The following is a 25,431-nucleotide window of genomic DNA, read 5'->3' as shown; positions in this document are numbered from 1 at the left end:
CCTATCTTCTGCATCCTCAACACTTGCACCCACTAGCTTCATATCCTCATTTATTACATCCATGTACCTCCTCTTTGGCCTTCCTCTTTGCCTCCATGTCCTACCAATATATTCACTCTCCCTCGTCTGAACATGTCCAAACCATCTTAATCTGGCCTTCCTAACTTTGTCCCCCAAAACGTCCAACATGAGCTGTCCCTCTGAGAACCTCAACATCTTCATCCCTGACTCCTGTCTCTTCCTCAGTGACACTGCCTCTAAACCATAGAGCATGGCTGGTCTCACCACCGTCTTGTACACCTTCCCCCTTGATTCTCTTTAACAGCAGACATATATTTTATGAAGAAAGACGCAGATCATTTGTTGTTAAATCCTTTTATACCGTTCACTCATACTCCCATCATGCTGAACCGTTGGCGCGTGCTCGGTGCCAATAAAGTTGATTCCTCGACGGCGCATGCGCATTGGACAACTACTCGACTACGCACGAGCGTCTTGTCGGCTCCGGTGTTAAAGCGTTAGCATTAGGATTTAGCCGCGGTGCCGGAAACTGTGCTGGATTTCACTGCTCTTTTCGTTTAGATTTTTTTTAAATGTTTCCTACCCGGGTTTTACCAATTCGGACCCTGACTCTAGAGCTTTTCCCGCGATGGAACACCTAGCTGCTGCTAATCTCGCCAACGGTGGGTAACTAAAGTTTACGTAATTCAGCGCGAGACCATTAGCATGGGAAGCTAACCTCTAACGCTTTAAACATGTTTATCGAGCACCAAGAGTGACCACCTTCTAGTCTGTTTTTTTAAATCATATTATAAATAAATATTATTAATAATAAGGTAGCAGCTTGCTAGCTTCGTTTCCTCGATTTTGTGGGAAATTGTTCACGGCAAGTGTTATATAAATATAATACTGTGTTGAACTAAAATCGTAATATGCTATTAATAAACTCGTTATTATAACAGGCACAATTTTACAACGTTATAATAAGGTGTATAGGAAAGGTAGGTTTGGTGTAATATGAATTGATTTAGATTGAGAGAGTCTGGAGAGTAAGAATATCCTACTGCCAAGCATACAAGTAAGAAGCTATGTACTATAAAATACTGATATTTAAACTAATAAGAACATTAATAAGCCTTCAAACTCTATATACATACTGTTAATATAAAACCGACCCCCCCCCCTTTCCAGCGGTGCCAGATGTGTGTCTGTTAGTAAAATGTAGAACTTATTTGTTCTTCCCTGTATTTAAATATCAGCCCAGTGTTTGTGTTTAAAGGTGTAATTTACATACTGCCTGAGCCGTATGTTAGCGCTGAGGTGATGTTCCTCTGTTCTTCCGCGTGGAACATGATCATGTGAGCAATAGTGTGTTTTTGCCACGTCTCTCTTCACATGTGGCGGAGTTTATTACAGGTTCAAGTCTAACAGCGGTGCTGTTCCTGTCATCTCTCTCTCTCTCTCTCTCTCTCTCACACACACACACACACACACACACTCCCTCCCTCTCTCTCTCTCTCTCTCTCTCTCACACACACACACACACACACACACACACACACTCCCTCTCTCTCTCGCTCTCTCTCTCGCTCTAACACACATTCTCCTTCTCCTCTCTCTCTCACTATCTCTGATGTTCTCTATCTCTCTTTCTCTTTTCCTCTCACTCGTTCTCTCTCTCTCTCTCTCTCTCTCTCTCTCTCTCTCTCTCATTCTCTCTCTCTCCTCTCTATCTCTCCCTTTTATCTCTCTCTCACACTCTCTTCTACACTCTCTATCTTTCTTCTTCTTCTCCTCTCTCTCTCTCTCTCTCTCTCTCGCTCTCTCTCTCTCTCTCACTCTCTCTCTCACTCTCTGTCTCACTCTCTCCCTCTCCCTCTCCTTTGTCAGGCTGAGGATGGCAGTCCAGAAGGAGAACTCCTGGTCAGAGGAGCTCTCCTTACAGGTGTGAAATTTTCGGCTCCTGCATTGATTATTGCCAGTGGATACAGTACACAATGGGAAGGTAGGTCCATCAGAGAGCATCTGTTACCATGATTCAAAATCTAAGCTCACTAAAAAATCCCATGATTTATATTGAATTCTCGATTCTGATTGGACTAATTGGTGTTGATTAATTTCCTATAACAGCAGGCCTTTGTTAAATATAATGCGTTGTTGTTTCTATAGTAACAGTATGGCGGTCACTTCCACATAAACAGTTTACTAAACTTGTGCAATTGTTGATATAGTGAAGTTTGCTCAGGATATTTTTTTTAAGGAGTTGTCAGTGTTTTCTGCTTTGGGAGAGGTTTTAGGATACTTCAGGGCCAAAAGTTTGTGCACCCCTGACCATCATACTCGTGTGCTTGCTGAACATCCCATTCCAGATTGATTACCTCATTTGCTGTTATAATAAGCTTCATTCTTCTGGAAAGAAATTCCACTAGATTTTGGGAGCGTGGCTGTGGGGATCTGTGTTCATTCAGCAATGTCAGGCACTGGTATTGAACGAGGGCTTCAGCACAGGGGTATTGTCATGCCTGAACATGTTCAGTCCCTATAGTTCCAGTAAAGGGAAATATAATGGTACAGCAATCAAAGACATCAAACAATTTAAGGAAGAATCACATGAGGGTGTATTTTTCAGGTGTCCACAAACTTTTGGCTGTCTAGAGTAAATTTAAAGGAAAGTATTGATCTAATTTTGATTATGGCTATAAAATTAATGCGCTGTGATCATCATTTCTTTAATGCATGAAAGGAATCATGCAGGCTCATCAGTTTTTCTTTATTTATTAATCAGCAGTGACCATGACACCAGCTTTTTTTCTGTATCCCTTTCATTTGCAGGATCAGTATTTCCTGCTTGTTTCCAGCATCATGGCACTTCAGTTTTTCTCCTGCCGTGTTTCCCCGCTTCATGCTCCCCTCCTTCAGGCAGCTCCTCGTGCTCGGGTCAGTGGTGGTGGTTGCTGGTCTTTTCTACCTGCTGCTGGTCACAGGCAAAGGCCACAACATCTGGCTCCAAAACAAGCACTATCATAGGTTGGTTTTATTTAACACGTTGTGATTCTTCTTATAAACACACAATGTCTGAGAGTTTATATATATAGATATAGATATTCTGATATAATTTGTATACTGTTCTTCTCACTTCCAGGCGCTTGTCACGAGTGACAGATGTGGAGGCCACTGACACGAGTAATCCCAATCTGAACTACGGTGTGGTGGTGGACTGTGGAAGCAGCGGCTCGCGCGTGTTTGTGTACACTTGGCCTCGCCACAACGGAAACCCTCACGACCTGCTGGACATCCGGCAAATGAGAGACCAGAACCGCAAGCCGGTTGTCATGAAAATCAAACCAGGTCTGTGTGTGGATAAAGTGGAAGAACAGGACAGCTTGACCATTTAATAAACTGTCTTTAGATCACTTATTGTGATTATTTATAAAAGATGATAAATTGAGTCACTTCAGAAAATAATGGCGAGATCTTTGCTAAAAAAAATTACAGATATAGAATCAGGTATAGTCCAGGAGAGGTTTTCAGCACTTTAGTGCGCTCACTATTTGGCCAAAAGTGTGTGGACATGTGACTATGAAACCCGTATGTGGCCCTTCATGAGCCTTATGCCACTTAGTTGCCTGACAATACCCCTGTACACAAATCTTGCTCCATGAAGACATGATTGGTCAAGGTTGTAATAGACGAACTTGAGTATCCAGACCCCTGACCTAAACACCTTTGAAAAGAACTGAAAAGCTGGCTGCACTCCAGGCCTCTGTGTCATCCAATATCACTGCCTTACTTCACTAATGCTCTTGTGGCTGAATGACCACAAATCCCCACAGCCACGCTCCATCCACAGGCTTCCCGACAGAGTGGAGGGTATTATAACGGTGAAGACCCACTAAATCTGGAATAAGCCCATATGGGTGTGATGGTCAAGTGTCCACCAAAGTTTGTCCACATAGTTAAAGGTGTTAGATTTGTAGATGGCCAACACCTGAATATTTTTACAACCTGTAAGCCACTTATTAGAAAGCTCTACTGTACATATATATTTTAAACATGATATTTGTGACGTTTCTTATCATCTTTGTACATTATGCTTAGTACGTTATACAGTGTAGAGTATACAGGTACAGCTTTTGTAAAGATTGTTTTTATTACATATTGTATTTGCCTGATCTTATTGATTTAACCCAAAACTTACTGAGTTGTATAAGCTATATACTTGCAGTGTAAAGGCAGGAAGAAAAAGGGAAAAGGTAATGAATGTAACAGAGGTTTGATCTCTTATTTTCTGGCCTTTTTTTCCCTCCAGGTATTTCTGAATATGCAACAACACCAGGAAAAGCCAGTGATTACATGTACCCTCTACTAAGCTTTGCTGCTGAACACATCCCCAAGGCCAAGCACCAGGAAACCCCTTTATACATACTGTGCACTGCAGGCATGAGGGTTCTGCCTGAGAGGTACCTGCTGTTTAGCTGCTGTTAATAATAATAACACACCTTAACTGATAACTAAGTGTCATTTATCCTTTGTCTTGCCTTTTAGTCAGCAGGAAGCTTTACTTGAGGATTTGCGAACTGACATTCCTGTGAATTTCAACTTCCTCTTTTCCGACTCGCACGTGGAAGTCATTTCAGGAAAGCAGGAGGGTGAGGCAACTTGTTATTAATTGAATAGTCAGCTAATGATGTCTTCAGAGCACTGATCTGTTTATCATTGTTCATAGGTGTGTATGCATGGATTGGGATTAACTTTGTGCTGGGAAGGTTCAACCACGTCGATGATGGTGAGTATGGTTGTTCGTTGTTAGGGGGCCAGGCGATGAAAACTTGAATGTTAATTTGTGGTGAAAGCACTTCACTACACAGAGCTTGTGACGTTTCCAGTTCTATTTAACTGCTGTGTGTCGTCTGACTTTGCATGGCAAATAAGCCTTCAAATATTAAGGTATAGAGACAGTGTTGTTGATTTTGGTGATTTGCATGCTGTTTCGATGAGCAAGAAGGCAGCTCTGGCTAGATGGTGGGAAACGGAGGTGAGAAAATTGGATGAAAATGAAATCAAGATTTTTTTTAATTTTGTTTTTGATTGGGAAATTGAAACCTATAAATATTTGTCTATTGAATGGATGGCATCGCTCGCTGATGATGGTTCTAGACACACAGATCCTGACCTAAATTCTTAAGACATCTTTGCCATAAAAACCCAATTTTCTTCCCAGTCTATACAAACAGCACATTGGATTTATAATGAAACCTTTATTAGGCTACGACGCAGAGTGTAAGATTTTCCATGGTTATGAACCAAAGAAGAATTGCATCTCATGCGAAGCCCATAAAGATTCACTGTGCTCTCTAGTCTTACAATGTAAATAATTTTCCAGCTTGGACTTGAAACTGGTTTGTGAAACACATCTTATCTTGGCACAGTGTGCTGGGAACGCTGCCTGCCTCCAAGGCCATCTTCTGCAGCTGTCTTTTTTTCACGTAGTTTATTTTTAGACAAATGTTTATAAGCATAATTTTAGACCAGCTTGATTTTAATGTCACAGAATGGTCTTTCCCACATCTGTAAATGTTCTAGCTGGTCACTGATAAGCTGGCTGATTACAGGCTTTATTACTACTACACATACTAATGAACTTTGGCTCAGTTCAATTGCTCGTACCACCATTTCTAATTTGGCATGGTGTCTGTATTCTGATATATCAAACAAAAAAAAGTTAAGGATCACATTAACATAGTCTTTAGAGAGGTATTTTAATTTGTAGGCAGATGATGCTCGGTCATTGGTTCACTGAGATCTATGTAAATATTCAGTAGTGGCTTTGGAAAATTTACCTGTTGTCTTGATGGGAAGGGTTCCAGCTTTGTAAGCATGTTTCCTATAACATTTTAGTAAGCATTAGTTTAGTAGTTTATATAATTGTGCTGTGTAAAAGAAGCCTTCGTGCCATTTCAGTTGTAATTGCATTTAATATATTATACATATACCATAAGATGTCCAAATTTACTGGTGTTGGTACTTGGCCTCCATAACTGCTGCTTGACTTGGCCTTCTAGTTTAGAAAGTATTTCCTCTTTCTAAACTTTTCCATCTCTTATGAACTTTGCACTTATATCATGGCTCAGCAGGCAAGGCTCTGGGTTACTAATCAGAAGGTCAGGTTTCTGTACTGTATCCTAGCTGACCCTGCACTCTGATCCCATCTTCATAACAAGCTGGGATATGCAAAGAAAAGAATTTCACTGTGCTATAACTTGGATGTTACTAATAAACGTCTTCTTCATGGTTTCTTCTCAGATGACGATGAAGTGGTGGAGGTGCAGGTTCCAGGCGGAGACCAGCAGGAGACGTTGGTGCGCAGACGCACGGCCGGAGTGTTGGACATGGGCGGTGTCTCCACTCAGATAGCATACGAAGTGCCCAAAACTGTAAGCTTTGCTTCCCAAAAACAGGTTATTATCTACAACAATTTCCATTCTTAAAGCCAAAAGCTCGGGTTTGGTCACTGACATGCTTTCCTCTTATCTCTCTGGTTCTTGGTTATCATATCTTGCCCTTTCCTGTGGAGTGAGAAGGCCTGTAGATCTGAGGCTTAGGGTTGCAATCAGTGTGCCGTGTGGTGATGGTGTATAAGGCATAATTATTTTCCCGAAAAAATGATCAGCCTTATGACAGTTTGCAGTGTGTTTTGATTTTGAACTTTGGCTGCAAATTTGCTTTATTTCACATTGTTTTTTCACTAACAGGCTGGTGTTTGACTAAAACATCTGATCGTCTAGGAGCAGGTTGTTCCTTTCATGTACTTTTACAGCTTTTTATGCATTTCTCCTGGCTGGGGGGCAAGATGAGTTTGCTTTCCATGCTTTATCCTCAATGTTTAAAAGATGTCTAGTTTCACAGTGTTAACACGAAAAACACAGCAGTTTCCCAACGTGTGCTTATTAATGTCAGTGCTTGGCACTTTCGGCTTGTAGTGTGCATGAATTAACATCATTTGAATGGTAGATGATGATGATGATGATGATGATGATGATGATGATGATTTCTTTTCCTTTACGTACCATGTGGCAAGCTCATGTGTGTCTGATTGCCTGTGTTTGTGGTTTCATGTGTATTGACAGGAAGAGGTGGCGAAGAATTTGCTGGCGGAGTTTAACCTCGGCTGCGACGCTCATCGTACTGAACATGTCTACCGTGTATATGTTTCGACATTCCTGGGGTTTGGTGGAAATGCAGCACGCCAGAGATACGAGGAAAACCTCATCAGCAACACTCGCCTCCAAAACAAGTAAAAATAACATGGGTCACTTTTTTGATATCTGCCTTTTGAAGTTTTTGTTTCACTTCTTGAATGCATTGAGGAAGGAAGGAACATTCATTTCTTTTAAATATTAAAAGGATTTGTGGTTTAGTTTAGTAATATAGTATTTCCTGTCTTTTTTCTCTTGTGTGTGTGTGTGTTTTAGACTGCTGGATCAGCATCGTGGTGAGACCCCCGACTCCCCTGTCCTCGACCCGTGCCTGCCCTCGGACCTCCAGGACGAGGTGGGACCCACCGGTCAGAAGCTACACCTGCGCGGGACTGGAGATTTCGAACAGTGTCGTCTGCAGCTGCAGCCCTTCCTCAACCGCACCAACGAGACCAGCACCTCTCTGAACGGCGTCTACCAGGCCCCCATCAACTTCCGCAACAGCCAGTTCTATGGCTTCTCCGAGTTTTATTACTGCACGGAGGATGTGCTGCGCATGGGCGGAGATTACAACTCCTCCAAATATGCCAATGCTGCAAAGGTAGTGTCCTTGTACTTGAATATCAGTTCTTTAGGATCTAGACTAGTTAATCCTGCAGTGGGATTTTTGTGAACAAATTTTGATCGACTTTTGCAGGACTACTGCGCTACCCAGTGGAGGATTTTGAGAGAACGTTTTGACCGTGGCCTTTATGCCTCTCACGCAGACTTGCACAGGCTGAAGTATGTTCTAACACCATTTCCATTCACATGTTATAATAATTATATAGCCATAACAAGCGCTTAAAGAACTAAAGATAGACTTGCCCTCTCCCCCTCTCCACAGGTACCAGTGTTTTAAATCAGCATGGGTGTATGAGGTGTTCCATTCCGGGTTCTCCTTCCCTGTGGGCTATGAGAACCTTAAAACGGCTCTGCTTGTCTACGAAAAAGAGGTGCAGTGGACTCTGGGAGCCATTTTGTACCGCACACGCTTCCTACCTCTAAGGTACTGCTGCATCATTAGGGTGAAGGGTGCAAGGCGAGAGGTCAGATAAGAAGCTAGTGGGCCAAAGAAAGACCACAGATTAATTAACATAAAATTTGTTCATCCTGAGCAAGACAAATATTTGGAACAGTAAACAGATAATATACCCTTATTTGGTATAGTCAAAGATAATGAAATAATATCTTTTCTTCTTCTTTTGTAATATCAGGGACATCCAGCAGGAGAGTCTGAGGGGCTCACACTCACACTGGCATCGTGGCTTCACGTTCATGAACAATCATTATCTCTTCCTTGCCTGCTTCATGGTGGTGCTCCTTTCTATCATGCTGTACCTGCTCCGCCTGAGACGCATCCACCGCAGAGCGGCTCTGAACAGAGGCCCTTCTGTCCAATGGCTGGAGGAAGGGCTAGGCTCTAAAGACCTTCCTGTCACCTTATAGGACATGAACACATCAAATAGCTGGGAAGGCACTTGAACTTTTTTTATTTATATGTTGTAGAGTCTGAGTCCCGGAAATCCCACATGAAGGAGGAGCTTTTTTTTTTTTTGGGCCATCCATCCTTCATGATTTCTAAAGTGCTGGTCTAGACTGAATTTTGACCTCTCTTTCTTCCCAGGCCCCCCTACATTTAGGAACGATCCTCATTCATTCTTATGTTGATTAAATAACCATGAATGGTTGAAAGCCCAGTGGAAACAGCTTTTCAGTGCAATCGTTCTTCATTGCCACTGCTCCAGAGTGCCTTCCAGGCAGGAAGTCACCCGTTCGGTTCGGCTACGAAGCTCAGAAAGTGAAAGACGAACATCTGCTGCCTTTAAACATTGTTAATGTGAAAAGTGCTGAATGTGAGGTTAGCATGAGTTTTCAGTGTACACTCTCACGCCATTGATCAGAGGCCCTGTCCACATTTCTACAGATATTTTTACACCTCCGTTTTCAGAACAACCCAGTAGGTGGCAGTAGTGTATCAAAAACTTGCCTCAAGAGCATGTAATTGGTAAAGAAGGTGAAATGTAGGAAAACACCATCACAATGATTTAAACAGAAGTCCAAAGCCTATGTTTTGGAAAATATCCTTGTAATCAGGACAGGGCCTTATTTTCTCTCTGACAGGATAAATGTCAGCTGCCCCACAGCCTTGTGTAATTTGGACAAATTGTAGAGGAGGCATAGCATTATATTCATATCATGGCCAGTTTATAGAGCTTGATTTTGTCATGTCAGAGGTGTTTAGAATTGAGGAGCTGGGGTTAAATTTGATCAGCTGATTGCAATACAAAGCCAATAGTTTGTTAAAGTCTTCGGCACTGTGTGAGGCTTGGTGTTGAGCTAACCAGCTACTGAAATTTGTTTTTTTTCCAGCAGTCATGATTTGTAATAATAACTCTAGATCATGATTCTGTTTATGAGAAGTATTTGCTGATCACCCAGAGGACAGAAAGGTAATGAGTCTGTGTTATTTTTTTTAATTCTTATTTTTCAGAAATACATTTGATAAATACAACCTTCACCTACAAAGTCACACAGACTTCACACTCCATCACGTTTTTTACATTTTCCCCTTTGACTTTTTTGCAAATCCGAAATTAACTCACGTGATCATCCTCCTCACCTTTAATTCATTCCCTTCAGAAAGAAACGCGTACGAATAACCGGTGTACGTCCGTGTGTGAATGCGGTATTGAGAGTACTAGTCACGGTAATAGTATTTGAACTGTTTTGTAGAGGACACTGTATTACTATTTATTTGATTCTCTCCTTGGACTCTTGGACAGGAAACCAGGGAGCGGTCCTTTTCTAGCTTTATTAGCTCAGTGTTTTAGCAGCTTTCCTTTTTTTTTTCTTTTCTTTTCTTTCTTTAATGCTGTATTTCGTGCCAGTCTTGTAATTCTTTTTCTTTTCTTTTCTTTTTTTTTAAGGAGTTATTTAATAGTAATTCAATGATGGGTGTACATTTTTCAGTCTCAATAGAAGTATGGAAAGAAGCAGTGCAATATTTATGTGAAAAAGAACACACAGATATTTCCTTTCCCCGTATAGAGTTGCACTCAGATGCCAGGGGTTTCTAGAGTGATGTGGCCACGTGGGTATGCGCGCGCGCGCGCGCGCGTGTGTGTGTGTGTGTGTGAAGACAAATGTAGTGGATTTAGAATGATTTAAACACGTGATCAGAGAACAGCTTTCATTTTTTTTCTCATGGAGACAGATTTTTCATAGAATCAAATCTCTTTGCATTTTTACTGCTTACCTTAACTTATGAGTAAAAAGACAGAAAGCCCTTATTCACAGTGTTTACAATCATTCCAAACCCTGCCTTCAGAAGCCATCGATCCTGGTATGATGTGCATAACCCTACAAATAAAAAAAAACCCTGGCATCACGTTTCTAAAGGTCGTTCACAAGCCAAATCTTTAATGTGCATGTGGAAAACGCTTCTCCCGGACATGTTGTTAACTTCTGACGATTAAACCAAAACTTGATTTTTTCAGTGTCTTTATTGCTCTTCTGTGGCCTTTGAGATAAAAGACAAAACACACACTTCCAGTCAAATCGAATCACAGCAAATCATCTCTCTCCACATATCCCTATCTTCTGCATCCTCAACACTTGCACCCACTAGCTTCATATCCTCATTTATTAAATCCATATACCTCCTCTTTGCCTCCTGCCTGGCAGCTCCATGTCCAACATTCTCCTACCAATACACTCACTCTCCCTCCTCTGAACATGTCCAAACCATCTTAATCTGGCCTCCATAACTCTGTCCCCCAGACGTCCAACATGAGCCGTCCCTCTGATGTACTCGTTCCTGATCCTGTCCAACCGTGTCACTCCCAAAGAGAACCTCAACATCTTCAGCTCTACTACCTCCAGCTCTGACTCCTGTCTCTTCCTCAGTGACACTGCCTCTAAACCATACAGCATGGCCGGTCTCACCACTCTTGATTCTCGCCGATATCACACAGAACTCCTGACCCCTTTCTCCACCCATTCCTGTCTGCACTTGATTCTTTACCTCTTCAGTCATAAGAGATCTGTTTTTGGAAACGTTCATCACACCACGTCACTGTTAATCATTTTCCTATAATAGCACATCCCAAGAGTTTTATTCCTTACATACACAGTGCTTGTCATCTGATACTTGTGTGTAGTTACCAAAAAAATTATCAAAATTTAAGCCTTCTCATTATTTAATAATAATAATAATATTTTTTTATTAGTGGGACCAAAAGTGAGTCTTAAAGGTTATAACTGATTGACCCAAATTGTCTCTTTCAGTTAGTTGGACTAAAATCCTCCATATTAACTGTAAATCTCTCAGAATCACTTGTTTAGAAAAACTTTGGCTTGCTATGTTTAATTAAAACTGTATAGAAGACATAAGAATGTTAAAAAGACCTTCACATAATCTTCATCCTACTAGTAATAGGAATTGTGTGTGATTCACCAACGTGGTGAAGCTTCTTTTTCAAACGCCATTGAATCCTAGGTATGCAAAGATCTTTAGATGCTTTCTCCCTCCTTGGCGTACTACGTCTTGAGTGATGAAACTGTTCTTACACAAGGGCCTGAAGACGGCTCATTCCTGGAGCTAGATATCGCTGAGGGAGCTGTGTATTCCCAAAAGGCTGTGGGTGTCGGAGTGTGTTTTCGTGCGTTTGTCCTGGCCACAGGGGGCCTGGCTGAGGTCATGTTTGTAATGTGGCTCCTGTCTGCTGGAGGTCAGGCCGGAGAGAGACGATCTGAAAGGACAGAGGTGATTGTCTGTCGAGTCACCCTGTGACCCGAGCCTACAGCCTGTGACTGGGGGTTTACAGCAGGGTCTAAAAGTCTGAGAGGTTCCATCACTTATAAACAACACACATAATCAACTCACTGGCGCAGCGAGGAGTGCTTTAAACCTCACAGCTCCATGGCTTCTAGTTTGATCCTGAGCTCAGGTTATTGGTTTGTGTGGGTTTTTTTTGTTGGGGGGGGTGGTTCTCCAGGTTCCTCCCATCTTCCAAAAGAATTGGCAGCTCTATGTGTGAATGATTCCCATTCAGTAGTTCTACAGGAAGTAACACTAACAACAATGCATAGAGAACCATCAAAAAATTATGTCAATGAATTGTTAGATATACTGTACAGTCCTAACTCTGCTGTATATCTAATGTACATGTACACCAATCAGCCATAAGATTAAAACCACTGGCCCTATATTGTGTAAGTCCCCCTTGTGCCTCCAAAACAGCTCTGAGGCACAGACTCCACAATGCTGACATAGCCAGCATTAAATATTTCAGCAATATGAGCTACAGTAGCCCTTCAGTGGGATCAGATAAGACGGGCTGTTGTTCAGGAAGTACTCTGACCCAGTCGTCCAGGCAACATGCTGTTCGACGCTGGTCAACCTGGATCGCTGGTCAACTTGGAACTTCGAGTTCTGAACTTAGCGTTCACTTGACGCTAAATTATATCCAAACGCTTAAAGCTGTGCCATTGTAACGAAATAATCAGTGTTACTCAGTTCACCTGTCTGTGGGTTACATGTTGATTTTTATGCTTGGGTCAACCTGAATGTTTTTTTAATAATCTATTTTTAAACTTGAAAATCATTTTCCTGAATAGTTCCTTGTCTTTTTTTTCTCCATATAAGGGTCATGACTGCTTTACATATACACCAATCAGGCATAACATTATGAGCAGTGAGAGGTGACGTGAATAAGACTGATGATCTCCTCATCATGGCACCTGTTAGTGGGTGGGATATATTAGGCAGCAAGTCAACATTTTGTCCTCAAAGTCGATGTGTTAGAAGCAGGAAAAATGGACAAGTGTAAGGATTTGAGCAAGTTTGACGCAGGGCTAAATTGTGATGGCTAGACCACTGGATCAGAGCATCTCCAAAACTGCAGCTCTTTTGGGGTGTTCCTGGTCTGCAGTGGTCAGTATCTATCAAAAGTGGTCCAAGGTTGGATCAGTGGTGAACCAGTGACAGGGTCATGGGTGGCGAAGGCTCATTGATCCCTGTAGAGAACGAAGGCTGGCCCGTGTGATCCGATCCAACAGATGAGCTACTGTTGCTCAAATTGCTGAAGAAGTTAATGCTGGTTCTGATAGAAAGGGGTCAGAATACACAGTGCATGACGGGTCAGGGCTGTTTTGGCAGCAAAAGGGGAACCAACACAATATGCCTGGTCGGTGTATATATTATCTAGAAATAATCCCATGTCTTTGCAGGGTTTTTGTTGCTATAACAACCAGCTCCTGGTACTAACTCCTCTTAAATAGGATTTTAGCTTCGATAGTATTTTTAGCTCCTGACCTATTTGTACTAGCACGAGGATATGATTTCGATGGAGACTACAAAGCTGCCGGAATTTTGAATAAGAGGCCAAATGCTGTGCTGTATCACTCTACCATGACTAGCAGTATGAGGTTGTTTATTGTGAATCGTAGCCCAGCCTGAGAAAGGCCATTTTGATTTTCAGTCTTACATCTTACACAGCCCTGAACCGGTCGCTTGTTTGGATTCAATAGAGTTGTTACAGAGGGGCCATTTATCTCGGCCGAGCTCACCGAACAGAGATACGAGTGCCCTCGGAGACAACGGAGCATGAGTCAGCACTGAGCTCCTTCACAGGACAGAACACAATACGCCCAGTGTGTGTTACTGCCGCTGTTCTAAAAACCAGGCCAACCAGAGTCGTACTTAACACATTACTACTGCTGCTTCTACTACCAGTACTGATACACATTTCAGAAAAATATATCTTATTAAGTAAGAAATAAAACACTTGAAGTTCCAATAACATCATGGTCCACAGAGTTCCACAGAGAATGTCCAGCAATTGAATTTTTAATGTAGTAAAAATGACCAATGTATACTTTTCCAGTTTATATTCACATTAAATGTTGTTGATCACCTTTTGACCAATCAGAATCCAGAATTCAGCTGCAGTAGATCTAATTAGTTTCCTATAGCTAGGTTCATGAAATGTCCTCTGTAACAAATATCCTAATTAAAAAAACAAGCAGTGGACATATTGTGCCGCAAAAGATTATAAAATGAACACAGATTCACAGCCGTGAAAGAAAAACAAGAACTTTAGCTTCGAACGCAAGACTGTTAGCTAGCGACTAAAGCTAAACGACTTTATTATAGCCTTAAGTGCTTAAGGAGATGCTTTAGGTTCTTAAGATTAAATCTCTGTTGAGGATTTGAATGAAAATGTGCTGATTAAATATTAAGGTTGATTTGAACATATAACCTGTTTACACCTATTTGTAATTCATTTCCTCCTAAATTATATACAAAAAAGTTTTGATTTTGTTTAGCATATGTATGCAGGGCCTGTGTTCTGAGACGTTGCCATGACTGAGAAAGGATTTGTTCATTCAGAGTGAATTATGGAAAGGTGGCTGGTATGTAGCTGTGGTTTAGCTGGTGCTAAGTGAATGCTGAGTCTTTCTCTGTTCCACTTTTGTGTCTCTTTAGTCCACTAAAAGCTTACCGGAAATGTTTTATAGGTAAAATATAAGGAACTGGATTTTATTTACACTTATGTATACCATTTAATTGTTGTGTGAGAAACAAAACGTTTCAGTGCATGAATTCCTGAAGAAATCCAATCTCCACGCTAGCAGTCTACTTTCTGAAATGAAAATAACCGTGTAGCAAATTCAAAAGGCCGCATGGGGAAATGATACTCAGATTGGGGTTTCAGATCATTTCTGTTTGCTAAATGAATCCGTGATTTTAGATATGTTGCACAATGCCTATGAAGAATTCCCTCCTGGCTTAACAACCCCGATTTAAGCTGCTTGTTCTCAGCTGGTTGGTGTAGCATGCTCGGCAGTCACGTTAAACTCACGTGGTGGGCCGTGCGTTTCACACCAAGGCCGTCACCGGTGTCCTTCCTGAATTAATCCACCTCTATAGCATCATTATGGCGCCACGGCAGTAGATACTAATCAAGCGTTAAATAGCAAAGTAAAAAAGAAATTAGGCTACAATATTTCACACCTCACAAGGAATAGTCAACTTTATTACAGTTCATTTTCTCAAAAAAGACATTCTTGATGACGTACAGTATGCAGCAAACTGCAATCTCTGGAGGACGCGGCATCCGAAATGAGATGCAGCCAATATAGAAACAATGTCCTCCTCCAATGACCTTTCTTCATGATCTCTAGCTTTCTGCCTTGAAAATGTATTTGTAAGGATGTCTGTGACCAAATCGATTTCTTCTCCTCTGTCAGCCATTGTGAGTTAAAATATATATATTTTATTTAGTTTGTGTGATTCACCGCCTCTGACTACTCCAATTATCCAATCAAAGGACGGGAAATTGCTGTTGACGTAATCGTATGCCTGTTAGATGGCCCCAGTGACGCCGACTCGAAATCTGATTGGTTAAGGTAACAATTTCATTGCCACTTATTTTAAGCTACGGGCGCCTGCACTATTGATTCTGAAGGCCTTAAGGCAGATTTCTTTCACTCTGGCAACACATGATGTCAGCCACTGGCTGAAATATGGTTGGATAAATACTCTTATCATAAATATACACTACTGGAAGCAGCGCAACCAAGAGAAAAGCTATAAAATGTAGATAATAGACTATTGGGAATAATTTAATACACATTCATGGAAAAATATATTAAATATATTAAAATGCAAGTCAGTGATTCAGATCACTGCTGTTTTGGCCAGCAGAGAAGGCCTTGCTGGCCCTGATGGTCTGCCACTGGTTAAACTCCAGCAGACTGGAACACCATATTTTGGCACTTTGACTCATTATCACAGAGGTCAAAAAATAGAATTTGCACCTGTGTTGTGTCCATGTTCAGCATTGAATGTCTTTGACATGTCTCACTCCACAGTGGTGCTTAATATGAAGCTCGGATAAAAGTAGACACTCAGGGCTTTAGGAATTTGTAGTTTTTCAGAAGTATTTGTTTTTACCTAGCCTACTAGGAGGAAATAGTCGTAGAAATTTTCCACACAAAGGTTTCAATCTTCAAAGTAAATGTTGAGCCCAAACCTATTTCTGCTCTCTGAGATGACGCAAGTGCATTTTTTGAATCTTCAACCACTGAAATTCGGTGTAAGGTTATCTCAAAAGAGGTCACAACACACGTCTCACACTGAAAGCCAACAGGGTCCTGACTCATTTTTATATCAGACTCACGGTCGGAAAATCATTCATTGTTTATACTGATTGAAAATGTCAGATAAGTCGATATAGAAAGGCAGCATACTGATAAAAAGGGTTATATAATATGTTTGAAAAGCGAGGACAGCGTGCATAGATCAATGTTCACAATCGGATTGTTTGGTTTCATTCGTTCATCATCAGTAGACTATTTTTCCTGGTCAAGATGCAGTCATGATGGACCCAGAGTCTCTCCTCTATCTACAAACCCTGAACAGGATGTCAGTTTATCACTGTGCAAACTCAGGAGTGGTAGGAGAAAACCAGAGAACCTGGAGGAAACCCACATGGTAACAGAGCGGACATGCGAAACTCCACACAGTAACCAGTGTAAAGGACTGAAACAGTAACCCTGGAGCTGTGAGGTGATGACGGTACTCACTCCACCGTTGTGCCACAGGAGGTCAGAGCACTGCATTGTTTAGTCTCGCTAAGCTCAATCATATGACCCGCTCATGTGAAGTATGTGAACACTTGGGGACAAATGTTGTCCACTTGATTACAAATGTACATCTGAAATAACAGACTAACAGGCTGTTACTAAAGTATATTTTTATCCAGTCAGTATACTACATTATCTCTCTCTCTCTCTCTCTCTCTCTCTCTATATATATATATATCTATCTGCACTTGTTCATTTGCACAATTTACTACTATTTGCACTTCTGGTAGATGCAAAAGGCATTCCGTTGATATGTATCTGTAATTTGCATTGACAATAAAGTTGTATCTATCCATCTGTCTATCTACATTAAATATGTTCATTCTGAGATCAGAAGATTATAAGGCATGTGTGGATCGAGGTGTGTATAACTAACACTCTGGCCATACAGAAAGCTGAGAGGGACTACGGGTTCATTTTCACAAGTAAAATATGATAAATATGAAACTTGACGGCTGAGCCTGTAGAACAATACAGAAAGATGGGTACAAACTGCTCCCAATGGTGTCAGGCAGCCTGATAAGGAGAGCACAGCCCCTCTAATCTACAGATCCACCCTCGAACAGACTCGCTGCTCCACCCAACACACCCAACATGGGCCTGATCTTCTGTGGAAGAACCATGCGGTAATGATTCAGATGATCGTTATCATCCATACAACGGCTGTTTTAAAATGCAGAGAGGAAACTAGACAAAACTACCAGCTAAATTTTTATTTATTTTTTTTATCAATCCCAGTCATTCTGAAAGGCCTGGTCTGTGGTAGGGGATATTATTTATTTTCCTGTGTACACCAGCAAAGGAAGTACAATTGCATAACATGCAGAGAACAGAACACAAAGGCTGGCAGAGATTTGCAATTAGGCCATAAAATAGCAGAATCATCCAAACGAAACCCGGTTAAAAATGTGGTAAGCGAAAAAATAATAAAATATTTGAATTCACTCGGTTCTAGCGTAAATATTTTTGCACAGATTTTGGCAAATCTATTTTACACGCAGCAAGATGGTTCATTTTATTTTATTTTATTTTATTTTATTTTTATTAACACTGAAACAACAGAGCCAGATCAATATACAGCAAACATTTAGACACATTAAACAATATATTGTTACTATGAAAGAGTGACCATGGACAAGCCAAAGGGCGAGACAGTCCAGTGAAAGAAAAGGAAAAAAAATGGAACAAATAAATTCAGGACTAGGATCTTGATTGTTCAATAAATCCCACAAAGGAGCCCATATCCACCAGAATAGTTCGGATAGTTGTGTAAGTTTCTCTCCAAAGGGAGAAGATTGACCACTTGTGCCAAACACATCTTCATAAAAGTTCATTTTAAATCAGATACATGATGAAAAAATAAAAGTAGTGTAAATATAATTTACATTAAAAATGGGGGGGGGGGTGTACAAACCATTCACAGAGCTGGGGCAAAAAAAAGATATTAATAGAAATACTATTGACAAGTTATATTAAAAAAGGACAATGGAAGAAAGACATACAGAACAAGAGAGCGGAGAAGTCCATATAATGTCCTTACAAACGATTCAACATTCAGAATGATCATTTTTATTTTTTGAGACTTGAGATCCACGTTCCTAGTTTGAACCCTGGGCCCAGGTAACTGTCTGTTTGCAGTTTTGCATGTTTTTTCCTGTCTCTGTGTGGGTTTCTCCACTGAGTTTTCTCCCAAAACCATGCTAGTAGGTGGATGTGTGTGTGTGTGGTGCCTATACTACATGGTATATTCCTGCTTCACACCCAGTATTCCCAGAATATGCTCTGGATTCAACACAACTTTGTCCAGAATAAATTTGTTACTCATAGTGAGTCAAGTGTGTGTGTGTGTGTGTGTGTGTGAGTGAGTGTGTGTAGTGCCCATACTCCATATTATAGTCCTGCCTCACATCCAGTATTCACAGAATATGCTCTGGATTCAACACAACCTTGACCAGAACCTGGTGCCCATACTCCATGGTACATTCCTGCCTCACACTATGATCTCGATTCACCACAGCCTTGACCAGAATAAAGTCGATCCTCCTAGTAAATGAAGTATATGTGTGTGTGTGTGGTGCCTTTACTCCATGGTATATTCCTGCCTCACACCCAGTGTTCCCAGAATATGCTCTGGATTCACCATGTCCTTTACCAGAATAAATTTGTTGCTCATGGTGAGTGAAGTGTATGTGTGTGTGTGTGTGTGGTGCCCATACTCTATGGTATATTCCTGCCTCACACTATTCTGAAATTGTGCGTGTGTGTGTGTGTGTGTGTGTATTCAATGGTATATTCCTGCCTCACACCCAGTGTTCCCAGAATGTGCACTGGATTCAACACAACCTTGACCAGAATAAATTCGTCACTCATAGTGAGAGAAGTGTGTGTGTGTGTGTGTGTAATATATTAAAACACATATTTTCTTAATGGGAACGTCTCTAAACTACCATATAACGTTTTGATTTGTAGTTTAGTCAGTTTTAGTTATAAACTACTTTTAGTTGAAGCATTTCACTCAACTTTTTCATACATCACATAAACCTAAAGCCTGGTTTCTATGGTTACATGAATTCCAGTTAACGTAAATAAACTCTCGCGAGAGATTCGGGCACGCGCGCTTTCTTTTCAGTGCAAAAACTGAAAAGAAAAAAAAAAGGGACAATCCCGCTTCATTGACCGCACCGATTTAGAGTCCCGTGTAGAACTCTCTGCACTGCCCACCTCTGAGTTACACGTTGAAAAAACCCTTTCTCATTCGCTAGGCTCGGCGCGACGTCGTCGCTGACCGAAATGACGTCATGCCTGTTCCGTAACTCCGGATGCACGCGGCGGTAGCGTCCGCCAGTCAGACTCTTGCCGCCGTTCTTGGTGTGTGTGTGTGTGTTGTTTACAAGCCAGCCTGGTGGGGTGGGGGTGAAAAAGAAACACGCCAGAGTGTAGTGTCCACTACGGTGGAGTGGAGTGGAGGTTCCGTTCTGCATGGAGCTGCGCGCCGACTCGGTGGTGGCGAGTTTGGAGATGTCGGCGCTGCAAGGCGGAGATGGGGACGGGGACGGCAGCGACAGCGCGTGCTCCGAGGCCGACACTTATGAGAGTTTGCCGCTGCACGCGTCCTTCAGCACGCACATGACAGCCGGCGCCGTAGCCGGAGTGCTCGAGCACACGGTCATGTACCCGGTGGACTCTGTTAAGGTAACTTTTACACCGTATTTCGGGGCTCACGTGCACATGGCAGCACTAACTTTACTGCAACTACTAGGAGACAGGGCCGCATCCGAATCGACTCTTTAACTCCCTGTACAGGCACACTTCACACCCTTAACATAATAGATCCATGCGCCCTTCCTAGTGCGCTTCGTTTCCAGGAAGTGGCTGTTTAGGATACGGCCCATGGAGGCGGTCCAGCTGTTGCTAAAACGGCTAGCTCTCTACAGAACTGTGTTCCAAGCGCTGAAGTAGCATGACAATCCAGTTACTTCTAGCTAGTTAACTAACTTGTTAGAACTTTAAGCATTATTTGTGTTTCATTTCTTTGCACAAAAATAAAGATAAATTCTGCATTTAAAAAAAATGTCCGTTCAGTAGCGTCTCCTCAGTTACTTAGCAAACGCCGAATAAAGTGGACTGAAGGTTCGATAGGCAGGAAATAAAGCTGGACATCATCTAAATTCATCAATTCTTAATTTATATTCATTTAAAAACAGGAATTTCGGGCACAGGGATAACCCAAAGTAGAAAAACACGTTAAATTTAGACACTAAAAAGGTTTCACTTCAGGTAATGTTTTTAGTTTTTAGAGCATGACTAAAAAAAAAAAAAATATATATATATATATATATATATATATATATATATATATATATATATATAAATATATATATATATATATATATATTGACAGTGGTCAAGTATTTACATTAAAGTTTTTTTATATCATTAATGACCACAAAAAAAAGGATAGTGATGGGTCATATCAGGTTGTTTCCCGTTCTCGAGGACAATCTGATAACTGGTCATTTCCGGTTTTCCCAGTTTTTTTTTCTTTTCTTCTTTTCTCCTCGTGCTTATTTTATAGCAGGAATTAACACTAGAAAACAAGCACGTGTTCGGGTCACTTTTCAGTCATGAACACTCTTTAACACGCTGTCCTACACGTGTTAGTGCTCCAACACTTCATAACCTGTCATTACAGCAGTATAACGTGTCATTGAAGACCCCTTAAAAACAGGCTTTGTAGCTCAAGACGTTAAGCTAATCCCAGTTAGCTGTTTACTGTAACTGCATCAAAACACTCCACTGGAGTAATAATTTGTCCTTAAATCTTACTGAATAACATTGAATTATTCAAGTTATTTATTTGTACAGAGCTGTAACTCCAACATAACGCTAGCGGACATGCTCCAATTTCACTTTCAATTTCCAATTTCGATATCAGAGTCTTGAGTAACGTCGATACGATACTCGATACCGGTCCTATACGATATATATATATATATATATATATATATATATATATATATATATATATATATATATATATATATATATATATATATATATATATATATACACAACTAATGTTATATAATATTAGTTGTCTGCCTAACAAGTGGTGTCTAACAATGCATTATTAAGCTTTAATAACTGTGGCAAAAAAACAAAAAAAATTCTTTGCTCAGAGTTTTGTCCGGTTCTGTTCATGAACATTAAGTGTAAAAGTGCATCCGGCTAGCATGTTTATTGTGTATGTTTGACCACGATTTGACTTAGGAACTAAATTTACTTCATACATCATACAACATTCTGAGCAGTGGCAGGTGAAGGGAATAACACTGATGATCTCCTCATCATGGCACCTGTCAGTGGGTGGGATATATTGGGCATTAAGGGAACATTTGGTCTTCAAAGTTGTTGTGTTAGAAGCAGGAAAAATGGACAAGGGTAAGGATTTGAGTTTTGAGTTTGACAAGGGCCAAATTGTGGTGATCAGAGCATCTCCAAAACTGCAGCTCTTGTGGGGTGTTCCCGGCCTGCGGTGGTCAGTATCTATCGAAAGTATCCTTTAAGTCCTGTAAGGGGCCCTTGCATGACTTGAAGGATCTGCTGCTAACATCGTGGTGCCAGATACCACAGCACACCTTCAGGGATCCATGCCTCAATGGGTCAGGGCTGTTTTGGCAGTAAAAGGTGGGACCAACACCAATATTAGGCAGGTGGTCATAATGTTATGCCTGATCGGTGTGTATAGGCCATGTAGAAATAGCAAGCGATGATAAACCACAGATGATGATACCCAGTCTCACCGGCTTGTATTTTGAAAAGTATAAAATATTCCTTCTTTTTATATCATATTTATTACGTAGCTACATTATTCCTAATAAGCAATGTGTAGCCTGATGTATTTTGTAAATGTAGCCTAATTTGTTGCACTGGATGTTAATCACTAGTCTTGTGATGATGATGATGATGATGATGGTGATGGTGATGAAAATGCCTGTTTATTTTGTGCCAAAGCACCACTAATCTTCAGTCCTGCTTAGTTCAGGCCATTAAAACAACAGGTCATTCATATCCATTGCTGAATTCGGTGAACATTTTGGACTAGGGAAATGTTCCCTAGTCCCGTGAGCCTTTTGGATAAGAAGAAGGCTGTGAACAAAAGCTGCTGCTGCTGGAACTAATGCTGTCACACAGCTGCTAGTAGTGTACGAGCTGGAAGTGATATGACGTATTGTCTGATAAGGCCCGAGGGCTATTCAGCGCCACTCTCGTTGCCTATTGTCAGTGTTTCCTTCGACACTGCCAGAATGCACTCGCGGTATGGCTTGACCAGAACGTAGTACGTGTCTGGAGAGCACAGAGCCCGGATAGTTGCCAGACGAACTGGGCAGCTTCGGACTTCGTCTGAAAGGCAGTGGGCTGTAATATCGTTGTGTGTGTTTATTTGTAAATCAACCATTAACTTTATACAACATACAACATTTTAAGCAGTGACCGGTGAAGTGAATAACACTGATGATCTCCTCATCATGGCACCTGTTAGTGGGTGGGATATATTAGGCACCAAGTGAACATTTTGTCCTCAAAGTCGATGTGTTAGAAGCAGGAAAAATGGGCAAGAGTAAGGAGTTTGACGAAGAGCCAAATTGTGATGGCTAGACTGGATCAGAGCATCTCCAAAACTGCAGCTCTTGTGGGGTGTTCCCGGTCTGCAGTGGTCAGTATCTATCGAAAGTATCCTTTAAGTCCTGTAAGGGGCCCTTGCTGCTAACATCTTGGTGCCAGATATCACATCACACCTTCAGGGATCTAGTGGAGTCCATGCCTCGAAGGGTCAGGACCGTTTTGTTCGCAAAAGATGGGACCAACACAATATTAGGCGGGTGGTCATAATGTTATGCCTGATCGGTGTGTATCGACCATGTAGAAATTACAAGCGACGATTAACCACAGTGTAAAAGCCACGTGAATGTTCTTAGTTACAATAAAACTAAGAATAAGACGAAGGGAACGAGTGAACACCAGGACACATCTTTTATCCATTAACATAGCAAGGATTTCGCAAGGATTCTAAGGTTATTTCTTGTTGTTCATTAAAACCATGACTCCTGCCACAAACGTCACCGAGCTGTGTTTTAACACGCACGACAATGAGTAAAGCTGATCACTGCTTCGTTTAGAAAGAAAAGAAAAAAAGGCAGTAAACACTCATGAGACTGTATCTGTGAGTTTATTCATAAAAAACGTCACAGGGGTGAGGTTTGTGTGTGTTGCAATCAGATTCAGCTACAGAGCTTTTTGTTGTTAAATAATATTTTTTTTGTACGTGAATTAGACCTATTTTTATATTCAGCAGAATCCAGAAGGCAACTGTGTGTGTTGTGGATCACCACACACACACACACACACACACACATTAAAATGTAAGCTGCTTTGTGATCAGGCTTAAAGACTTTAGTTTAGTTTGAGTTTCTTTTTCAGCTTGTGTGATGTTTATTGGAATAAGTATGTTGTCGGTCGCTCAGACGTTTGCTGTCTGCGGTTAAAGTTGTGTCACTTTCACACAGCAGGATGTTTTATACTGAATTATTAGACACTTTGGAAAAAGACCTAAAAATATGTGTGTGAAGGAGACTGTGTATGTGGGCGTGTGTGTCTCCGTGAGTCTCTGTGAGAGTCCGTGTCTTTGTGTGTGTGATCTGTGTGTGTGTGTTTGTGTGCTTCTGTGTGTGTGTGCGTGTGTGTCGCTATGTGTACATCTACGTGTGTGTGCACGTCTCTATTTGCATGTGCGTCTCTGTGTGCGTGTGCGTCTCTGTGTTCATCTCTGTGTGTGTCTGCGTGTGTGCATCTGTGTGTGTGTGTGTCTGCGTGTGTGCGTCTCTGTGTGAGTCTGTGTGTGTCTGCGTGTGTGCTTCTGTGTGTGTGCACGTGTGTCTCTGTGTGTGTCTGTGTGGTTGCACACCTGTGTGTGTATCTGTTTGTGTGTGCGTCCCGGTGTGTTTGTGTGTTTCTGGCTGTGCATCTCAGTGTGTTTGTGTGTGTACGCATGCTTGTGTGTGTGTGCGCGTGTCTGCATATCTCTGTGTGTCTCTGTGTGTGTGGGTGCGCATCTGTGTATGTTCGCGCGTGTGTGTATTTCTGTATGTTCGCATGTGTGTATTTCTGTATGTTTGCGTGTGTGTGTATTTCTGTATGTTCGCATGTGTGTTTCTGTATGTTCGCATGTTTGTATTTCTGTATGTTCGCATGTGTGTATTTCTGTATGTTCGCGCGTGTGTGTGTATTTCTGTATGTTCGCATGTGTGTATTTCTGTATGTTCGCGTGTGTGTGTGTGTTTCTGTATGTTCGCATGTGTGTATTTCTGTATGTTCGCATGTGTGTATTTCTGTATGTTCGCGTGTGTGTGTGTGTTTCTGTATGTTCGCATGTGTGTATTTCTGTATGTTCGCGTGTGTGTGTGTGTGTTTCTGTATGTTCGCATGTGTGTATTTCTGTATGTTCGCGCGTGTGTGTGTATTTCTGTATGTTCGCATGTGTGTATTTCTGTATGTTCGCGCGTGTGTGTATTTGTATGTTCGCATGTGTGTATTTGTATGTTCGCATGTGTGTATTTCTGTATGTTCGCGCGTGTGTGTATTTGTATGTTCGCATGTGTGTATTTCTGTATGTTCGCGCGTGTGTGTGTATTTCTGTATGTTCGCATGTGTGTATTTCTGTATGTTCGCGCGTGTGTGTATTTGTATGTTCGCATGTGTGTTTCTGTATGTTCGCATGTGTGTATTTCTGTATGTTCGTGTGTGTGTGTCAGTGTATATCCTGTCTCGCACATTGTCACTGACTACTGTGTTTTTTTTGAGAGAGAGAGATAACCGAAATAGCATCAAGTCTCCAAACTCTTCTGTTGGTTGAAGAGGAACAAGGAAACGGCGTAGAGTTTCATTGAAGTGGTGTTCTGAATGTCTCACAAGCTCTTCTCACTTACACAAACACAGCGTGTCGTAAGAGAATCATGGCATTTCCTCTCGTAGTAAAAGTCCA

The 25,431-nt window shown here is 41.3% G+C and overlaps 2 protein-coding genes across 4 annotated transcripts in view; both read left to right on the top strand.

Moving 5' to 3' along the window:
- The first annotated feature begins 505 nt into the window (after positions 1-505).
- On the top strand, positions 506-10,731 carry entpd4 (ectonucleoside triphosphate diphosphohydrolase 4). 3 transcript variants are annotated; one of them, XM_058390351.1, is made up of 13 exons: positions 507-683; positions 1,891-2,005; positions 2,833-3,027; positions 3,143-3,348; positions 4,310-4,460; positions 4,546-4,649; positions 4,727-4,786; positions 6,304-6,458; positions 7,128-7,294; positions 7,473-7,797; positions 7,894-7,979; positions 8,083-8,244; positions 8,453-10,731. In XM_058390351.1, the coding sequence occupies exons 2-13, from the start codon at positions 1,998-2,000 to the stop codon at positions 8,682-8,684; spliced, it is 1,851 nt and encodes a 616-aa protein (XP_058246334.1). In that variant the 5' UTR covers positions 507-683; positions 1,891-1,997; the 3' UTR covers positions 8,685-10,731. The 3 variants fall into 3 exon arrangements, with proteins under 3 accessions (XP_058246336.1, XP_058246334.1, XP_058246335.1); XM_058390352.1 differs by having other exon boundaries at positions 508-683; positions 6,304-6,434; XM_058390353.1 differs by lacking the exon at positions 1,891-2,005 and having other exon boundaries at positions 506-683.
- Positions 10,732-19,697: 8,966 nt separating this feature from the next.
- Positions 19,698-25,431, top strand: part of slc25a37 (solute carrier family 25 member 37) — an 11,921-nt gene continuing 6,187 nt past the window's right edge. Inside the window, exon 1 of the mRNA XM_058390355.1 lies at positions 19,698-20,081. Coding sequence (XP_058246338.1) covers positions 19,869-20,081 — 213 coding nt within the window. The 5' untranslated portion in view covers positions 19,698-19,868. The remainder of the gene's footprint in view (positions 20,082-25,431) is intronic.

The sequence above is a fragment of the Hemibagrus wyckioides genome, linkage group LG05, assembly GCF_019097595.1.
Source record: "Hemibagrus wyckioides isolate EC202008001 linkage group LG05, SWU_Hwy_1.0, whole genome shotgun sequence".
Taxonomy (NCBI): Eukaryota; Metazoa; Chordata; class Actinopteri; order Siluriformes; family Bagridae; genus Hemibagrus; species Hemibagrus wyckioides.
This window is presented reverse-complemented; position numbering and strand designations above follow the sequence as displayed.